The following is a 9185-nucleotide window of genomic DNA, read 5'->3' on the forward strand; positions in this document are numbered from 1 at the left end:
AGCAGAAGGTGAAGAGGGAAAAGATAAGGAGACAATAAATAAGGAGACAAAAAAAGAGGAGACAGAAGATATGTCTCCTGCTGCTGTTGCTGCTCGCTGTGCTGTCCCCTTAGCAGAGCAGCAGCAAAAGGGACTATTAACAGAAGCAGATGCAGCAGCAGTAGCAGCAGTAGCAGCAGCAACAGCAGCAGCAGCAGCAGATACAGAAGCAGATACAGATGCGGAGGATAGACCGCCATCGTTAGCTATAGCAGCAGCAGAGGAAGCATACGGCAACACCTATAGCAGCAGACGCACCAACAGCAGCAGCAGCAGCAGCAGCAGCAGCAGCGAGTATGATGATGATTCATTAAGACCAACAAGAGAAGAAGAAGAGGAAGCAGCAATTGAGCAATCTCTTGTTACTAAGGTGCTGCGCACAGGGGCTATAACTTCTCCTCCTGCTGCTCCTGCTGCTCCTGCTGCTGCTGCTGCTGCTGCTGCTGCGTCTCCAGTGGATAGCCGAGGGACACAAGAGGGCCTTCGTGTCTTCCATTCAAATATTGTTAACTCTAGAGGAGAGCTGCAGCAGCAGCAGCAAGCAACAACAACAAGCAGCAGCAGCAGCACAAGGGAAGATGAGGCTGCTGCATTGCATGCACTATGTGGGCAGTTGCTGCAGGAGGCAGCAGCAGAGGAGACAGATCTTGATGTGTATAATGAGGAACAAGAAGAAGAGGAGACACCTGTAGCAGCAGGAGCAGCAGCAGAAAAAGAAGCAGTAGATGCATTAAGTGGTCGTTTGCTGCGGCAACCACAGCACATGCAACAGCAGCAGCAACAGCAGCAGCAGCAGCAGCAGAATATGATGCCACGTAAGATATATTGTATGAATAATAAAGGAGAAATAGCTGCTGCTGCAGTAATAGATCCATTAGCGGAGACAATTAGTAATGAATTAAATCCTCAATTAGTTGATTGTCTCCTTTCTGCAGCAAGAAGAGACCCTCAAAGATTTGCTGCTGCAGCACAGCAGCAAATTGAGCAAACATGGAGATTAGCTGAGCAGCAGGAGATGCTTGATGCACAACAAGCACAACAACATAATCATTATCCTCCTCCTCCTCCTCCTTCTTCTCCTCCTCCTGCTCTAGATAGAGGAGACACAAATAAGCAAGACACACAACAACAACAACAACAGCAGCAGCAGCAGCAGCAGGAGCAGGAGCAGGAGCAGGAGCAGGAGCAGGAGTCTCCTACACAGGAGTTAGAAGGAGCAAACTATCCATGGATCCCTCCAACCCACCAACCTATCCATGATCCCCACCACCACCACCACCACTACCATCATCATGATCAGCAGCATCAGCAGCATCAGCAGCAACAGCAGCAACAGCAGCAACAGGAGCAGCAGCAACAGGAGCAGGAGAAGGAGCAGGAAAAGGAATTAGTTCGTCCTCTTAGTTTATATGAATTAGAAGATTTATATTTTGATGAAAATTTCAGAAATTTCGCCAAAAAATTTCTCAAAAAAAATGAATTTTATGAATTCTTTAAAAGAATTCAAATTAAAATACTAAATATTCAGCAGCAGCAGCAGCAGCAGCAGCAGCAGCAAAGGGAGGAGCAGCAGCAAAGGGAGGAGCAGCAGCAAAGGGAGGAGGAACAGCAAAGGGAGGAGGAGCAGCAAAGGGAGGAGGAGCAGCAAAGGGAGGAGGAGCAGCAAAGGGAGGAGGAGCAGCAAAGGGAGGAGGAGCAGCAGCAGCAAAGGGAGGAGGAACAGAAGAAAAGGGAGGAGGAACAGAAACAGAAAAGGGAGGAGGAACAGAAACAGAAAAGGGAGGAACAAAAACAACAACAACAACAACAACAACAACAACAACAACAACAACAACAACAAATGGTTAAACAAGAACAAAGACAAGGGGATATACACCAATATATACTACTACAGCAGCAACAAGTAGTGCAGCAGCAGCAGCAACAAGTGCATATGCAGCAGCAGCAACAACAACAACAACAAGGGCAACAACACGTAGAGCAGCAACATATACAATTGCAACACCAACATCATAATCATCAGCAGCAACATATTATGCAACAACAACACCAGCAGCAAGTGCAGCAACATATGCAGCAGCAGCAGCAGCAGCAGCAGCAGCAGCATCACAAGCAGATAGAGGAAATGCATATGCAGCTACAAGTACAGCAACAGCAGCAGCAACTGCAGCAGCATCAACAAGTACAGAAGCAACTGCAGCAGCATCAGCAAGTGCAGCAGCACCAGCAGCAGCAAGCGCAGCACCATGTGCAGCTGCAACACAAGCAGGAACAACATCAGCAGCATCAGCTGCAACAGGAGCAGCAACAGCAACAGCAACAACAGCAGCAACAGAAACAAGAGCAGCAAGAAGAGCATCAAGAGCAACAAGATCAAGGGCAAGAGAGGAGATACAACGAAGACAAAAGGGACATAACGGAGACAAATAAAGAAATAAATAAAGAAATAAATAAAGACACAAAGGAAACAGAAAAGGAGACAGAAAAGGAGACAGAAAAGGAGACAGAAAAGGAGACAATAAAGGAGACAGAAAAGGAGACAATAAAGGAGACAGAAAAGGAGACAGAAAAGGAGACAGAAAAGGAGACAGATAAAGGGGAGGAGACAAAAGAAATAAATAAAACAAATAAAGGAAAGGAAGAAAAGGGGACAGAGACAGACACCTCCGCTGCAGCAGCACCTGCTGCAGAGCCACAAAGCAGCAGCAGCAGCAACAGCAGCAGCAGCAGCAGCAACAGCAACAGCAGCAGCAGCAGCAGTGGTGGTGGTGTAGGGTTTACTGTGTCTCCTTCTAGTCAATCCTATATAGATTGGTTATTAGGGGATCGGGGAGACGATCCCCAAGGAGACGATCCCCAAGGAGACGATCCCGAGGGGACAGCAGCAATTGTCTCCTCGCGTGTTGGTTGTATAAGCAGCAGCAAGAGGCCCCTTGTGTCTGCAGCAGACAAGATGCTGCCTTATATACAATTCTTCCAGCAGCACGAGCCGCAGCAGCAGCAGCAGCAGCAGCAGGAAGAAGAGATGGGGGATATGCAGCAGCAATTGCTGCAAATTAAAGAACATCAACTGCAGCAGCAACTGCAGCAACTGCAGCAAATGCAGCAGCAGCAGCAGCAGCAAGACGATCCTAAATTCAAGGAGCAGCAGCAGATACTACAACAGCAACTGCAGCAAATACAGCAGCTACAGCAGCAGCAGCAGCAGCAGCAACAGCAACAGGAGCTAACAGAGGAATCTGTTAAGGAATTGCTGCCCCCCCCTGTGGGGCCCCACACCTCCACACCAGTGGACCAATGGACCACCTCAGGGGGTATACAGATAGAAGGAGACACTTAATTGTCTCCTTTTTTTAATTAATTAATTAATTAATTAATTAATTAATTAATTAATTTAATTAATTAATTTAATTAATTAATTAATTAAAAGGGGACACTTTAATTATTATTTATTTTATTGGCTTTATTTTAATATATAAAGAAGAAGCAAGTATTGCTTCTTCTGCTGCTGCTGCTGCTGCTGCAGCTGCTGTTGCTGCAGCTGCTGCTGCAGCAGCAAGGAGACACAATAGAGACAAAAACATTTTGTTGCTTTTAAGTTTTTGTTTGTTTGTTTTAACCATAGACGGAAGACTGCTGCTGCTGCTGCTGCTGCTGCTGCTGTTGCTGCTGCTGCTGCTGCTGGCTTTTTTAGTAGTAGACTCATATAGCAGCAGCGCATGCAAGGTGTCTCCTTTTGTCTCCGTTTTTTGCTGCTGTTTTGCTGCTGCCCTTTTTACTATTAAGGAGACGATTTGTTTGCTGCTGTTCTATGCATGCATGCATGCAGACAATTTAAAATATTATTTTACTAATAATTTGTTTATTTACTATTTTATTTAATTAATTTATTATTTTATTTAATTAATTTATTTATTATTTAATTTATTTTATTTATTTATTATTTATATAATATAATTAAAAAACAAAAAGTATTAGCGAAAGAAGAGACAGCCTATGCTGCCTCTCTCTCCCTTGTGCTGCAGCAACATTTATTGCTGCTGCTGCTGCTGCTGCTGCTATTGCTGCTGCTGCTGCTGTAACACAACAACAACCCCACCATTGGTGGTAAGCAGCAACGTGCAGCAAGAAGGAGGGTCATTGATTTGCATGCATTATACCAATAAAAATAAATAATATAATAAATAGTATATTAATTAAGAGGGAATTAAATTAATTATTAATATAATTAATTAATTTAATTAATTAAAAAGCTTCGTAAAAGACATTAAAATGTCGTAAATAACTAAAAAGGGAACGAACTTTATTACCTCAGGGTTTAGGGTTTAGGGTTTAGGGTTTAGGGTATAACCTTTTATTATTTCCCTCTAGATGTATCAATAAACCTTAAATTATAAATATTTATTTTTTTAATTATTAATTAAATATACAATTATTATTTACTTCCTCTTTTTTCCATTTTTTTATTTATTTGCATACTCGCGTTAAGCTGCCTATACACCTGAGCTGATCGTACAGCGCAAGGAAGGCGGTGGCGGGGAGGGAAGAGGGAAACACAGGCTAAAAGAGCTTAAATTCCTTCTTTTTTCTTGTGAATTCCCTCTACGTAATTAAGTACATTAATTAATATAATTATTTCATTAAATTCATGGTAATAATAACGTCATATGTTGCTGTTTGCTGCATGCAGAGTGGCTGTTTGTATATATAGCGGCGGAGGTCACCGAGCAGCAGCAAAAAACAAAAAAGGAACTACTGCTGCTATAAAAAAAGAATAATTAAATAAAATAAATAAAAAATAAATTTGTTTTATAAATATAATTATTTATTTTAATTTATTTAGAGGGTTTTAAGGTATTTAAGGGCGTAACTTTCTTTATACCCCCTTGACGTGCTACCAGGGCCGTAAACCCTAAACCCTAAACCCTAAACCTTAAAACCCTAAACCCTAAACCCTAAACCCTCAAACTAGAAAAAAAAAGAAAAAGGTAACCAAACCCTTTATTTATTACTTGTTTTATTTGTTTGCCAAAGTAGACTATTGTCTGCCAGTCTCTGTCTTCATAAGGACCCGCTAAACCCTAAACCCTAAACCCTAAGGCGAGTACAGGAGAGCAAGAAGGTCTAAAAAGGGTTTAGGGTTTGCAGCGCTACAAAATGGAGGGGCCTAATACAACAACAGAGGAAGGGGGTGCTGCTGTTGCTCCTCCTCCACAAGAAGAAAATAATACAGCAGCAGCAGCAGCAGCAGCAGCAGCAGCAGCAGACACGAAAACCCCTATCCTCTCATGCCTTTCGCCAGAGCAAGTGAGCAACTTGCAATAGGGTTTAGGGTTTAGGGTTTAGGGTTTAGTGTTTAGGGTTTAGAAGCTGTACTACCGACCGCCTGCAAACCGCGTCACTCCCTTATACCTTTGCCTGTGATAATACAGAGGCTTAGGGTTTAGGGTTTTAGGGTTTTAGGGTTTAGGGTTTAGGGTTTAGGGTTTATACTCAGCAAGAAAAATTGAATATTTTCTTAGAAAAAGAAAAAGGAGAAGAATATGATGTAGATGATGTTACTAAATTATTAGTAGATCTTAGGTAAGAAAATAAATAAATAAATAAATAAATAAATAAATAAATAAATAAATAAATAAATAAATAAATAAATAAAAGGGAATAAAAAGGAGAAAAGCATAGTTGAATATGTCTATTTAATTTATTTAATTAATTGTATTTAATTAATTAATTAATTAATTAGTTATAATAAAAAAAAGGGGCGAAAATAAGAAGAATTTTGTTTATATGCATGCAAATAAATGCATGCAAAAGCAACAAAGATATGTCTGTAGAACTGCTGCTGCTGCTGCTGCTCATCGTTTGTCCCGATGCATCAACAGCAACACTAGCAGCAGCAACACGAGCAACAGCAGCAGCAGCAGCAGCAGGAGCAGCAGCAGGAGCAGCAGCAAGTGTATGTGTCTCCTTTTTCTCCTTAGGGCAGATATAAGCCAAGAACAAATAGATAAAATAATAGAGGAGACACCTACTGCATATAAAGGGACTGTCCCTAAACAATTATTATTATCTATTGTAGAGGTAATTAATTGATTAATTAATTAATTAATTAATTAATTTATTTATTTATTTATTTATTTATTTATTTATTTATTTATTTATTTATTTATTTATCAATATAAAGAAAATAACATATCTGTATATATACATATATATATGTGTATATAATATATAAAAGAATAAAAAAAAGAATAAAATAAATAAATAAATAAATAAATAAATAAATAAATATATTTATATATATATGTATACAGGGTGTATGTGATTATAGAGAAGAAAAAGAAGAACTTTTTCGTGCTTTTTCTCTGTATGATTTAGATAATAATGGATATATAAATACAGATATATTAATAAAAATATTAAATAAAGGAGAAAAAGGATTAAAAGAAGAAGAAATAAATACTTTTTTATTATTAAATAAATATAATAATTATAATAATAATTTATATTTTAATTATTTATATTTTATACATAATCTTGCTTTTTCTCCTATTCTTCCTCGTATAGATAATAAAAAAAAGAAAAAAGGAAAAAAAGGAAAAAAATAAATTATTTATTTATTTATTTATTTATTTATTTATATTTATTTATATTATACTTTTATTTAACTAAATTAATTAATTAATTAATTAATACAACTTTTATTTTATTCAATATACAAAAACAAAAAAGAAACTCTTTTTTATTCCTTTACCTAATTACTCCTTTTATCTATTTATTTTATTTATTTATTTATTTACTTATTTTATTTATTTATTCCCTTTATTTATTTATACTATTTATTTATTTATTTATTTTATATAATTTATTATTTTTAATTATATTTAACTATGAGGGTAAGTTGATTGTTTATATTTTCCTTTATTTTGTTTATTTTTAGTTTATTTAATTAATAAAATTAATTAATATAATTAATTTATTTATTTTATTCTTTTTATTTATTTATTTTATTTTATACACATCTACTTCCTTCCTATCTATTTATTGTATTTTTTTCTTGTATAGGCATATATCTTCTTAGAAAACAGGAAGGAAGGGTATGATAATACCTTTTTCTTCATCAATTCTTTTAATTTATTAATTATATATAATTAAATAAATAAATAATAATTTAATTTATTTATTTTGTTGTTTTTTTTGTATTAATTAGCATTAAATAGGCTATATGCATAGAAGGAGGAAGAATCGAGTGGCTGCGCGACGCGTGCTAGAGGGGGGAGAAGGGTTTTTTTACCTTATTTGTTTGAATATTTAATTTTCTTTTGGATAAAAAGGTGTATTTTTAATTAAATAATTCATTTTTATCATTAAATTTCCTTTTTAATGATATTTTCTGCAAGTTTCCTGGTGCAGATACACCTGAAAGCGTTGATCAGCAGCCGCGCACACACAGAAACAAGAAAAATAATTCATTATATAAGAAAGGTAGTCATTTCCTTCTTCTCTCTTGACGGTTTTCCTCCTTTTTCTGTTTATTTTACCTTATATTCATTAAATTTATTCTTTTATTCATTATTTTCCTACTTATTTCCCTTGTTTTACCCCTTAATCGCCTTAATCGCTCTCCTTGTATACATATATGCATGACGACTCAAGAAGCTGCAAGAAGGATACTGCTGTATATTCACGACTTTTCTTGTATTTCTTTATGAATAATTAATTAATTTATTTATTTATTTCTTTATTTATATTTATTTTTCTTATTTTATTTATATTTAATATGTTTGGACCTGTTGAACTCTTCTTTATCTGCGGGTCTGTTAGTATGGCCTGCTATCTACTCGTTATATCTACAGTTGTATGCCTTAGGGAATAAAGCAAGAAATATACACACTAATTAATCAGCAGCAGCAGCAGCAGCAAAAAGAACAGGAGCAGCAGCAGCAGCAGCAGCCGGAGGACCAGCAGCAGCAGAAGGACCAGCCGTGGACCAGTCACGACAGGAGCAGCAGCAGCAGCACGAAGAGCAGCAACAGCAACAAAAACATCAACAGCAGCAACAGCAGCAACAGTAGCAACACCATCAACAGCAGCAACAGCAGCAGCAACAGCAGCAGCAGCAGCAACTTCAATACGCCTAGTCTGTTGCGAGTCGCGATCCCCACGGTCGTTTGTGTATCGTCTATTTTCTCCTCAAAACCCTAAACCCTAAACCCTAAACCCTAAACCCTAAACCCTAGGGTTTACGAAGATGAGGTTTTTTAATAAATTAATAGTTGGCCTTTGTATTATAGGTATGATATCTACAGGATATATGATGTTAGCTTTTGCTGTTCTTGTATAAATAAATAAATAAATAAATAAATAAATAAATATAATTAATTAATTAATTAATTAATTAATTAAAGACTATTCTTATGATGTGTATATAAAAAGGATAAAATAAATATGCAAACAATGATGATAAAATAAAAAAGAAGAAAAGAAAGGGTTTAGGGTTTAGGGTTTAGGGTTTACTGCCTATAGACCCCAACATATGTATAAACCCTATTTTATTTACTTAAATTTTTCTTTTCTTTTTTTCTTCCTTTTCTTATTTTAAACCCTAAATAAATACTTTATACTCCCTTTTGAGGGTTTAGGGTCTGAGGGTTTAGGGTCTGAGGGTTTAGTATAGATCAGGGTTTAGGATATTGGGGTTTAGGGTTTAAGAGTTAAGGGTTTAGGGTTTAGGGTTTGAGAGTCAGGGGTTTAGGGTTTATGGTTTAGGGTTTGGGGTTTAAGGGGAGAGCCTTTAGCATTTAGGGTTTAGGGTTTAGGGTTTTTTTTTATTAGGTTACCTGAGACAATAATTAGAATATATATATTATTAGGGTTTAGGGTTTAGGGGTAGGGGTAGGGATTAGGGTTAGGGTTTAGGGTTTAGGGTTAAGGGTTTAGGGTTTGTCCTAATAATTATACTTTTTTATTATATTATTATCTATGTATATAATATATATATGTATATGTGTATATATTTGTACCTATGTATATATACGTATATATGTATATATGTATATATGTATATGTATATGTGTATATGTATATGTATATGTATATGTATATGTATATGTATATGTATATGTATATGTATATGTATATGTATA

At 36.3% G+C, this 9185-nt stretch overlaps 2 protein-coding genes across 2 annotated transcripts; both read left to right on the forward strand.

Annotated features, from left to right (window-relative positions):
* Window positions 1-70: 70 nt before the first annotated feature.
* EMWEY_00045410 (indole-3-glycerol phosphate synthase domain containing protein, putative) lies at window positions 71-3379 on the forward strand (the record flags this gene model as incomplete). Its single annotated transcript, XM_013483020.1, has 1 exon — window positions 71-3379. The coding sequence occupies one exon, from the start codon at window positions 71-73 to the stop codon at window positions 3377-3379; it is 3309 nt and encodes a 1102-aa protein (XP_013338474.1).
* Window positions 3380-5196: 1817 nt separating this feature from the next.
* On the forward strand, window positions 5197-5626 carry EMWEY_00045420 (hypothetical protein; the record flags this gene model as incomplete). The annotated part of the gene is made up of 2 exons (XM_013483021.1): window positions 5197-5346; window positions 5537-5626. 2 exons carry the CDS (start codon window positions 5197-5199, stop codon window positions 5624-5626), a joined length of 240 nt encoding a protein of 79 aa, XP_013338475.1.
* Between the last annotated feature and the right edge of the window lie 3559 nt (window positions 5627-9185).

Source organism: Eimeria maxima, genomic scaffold (genome assembly GCF_000499605.1).
Source record: "Eimeria maxima Weybridge genomic scaffold, Emw_scaff902, whole genome shotgun sequence".
Lineage (NCBI taxonomy): Eukaryota > Apicomplexa > Conoidasida > Eucoccidiorida > Eimeriidae > Eimeria > Eimeria maxima.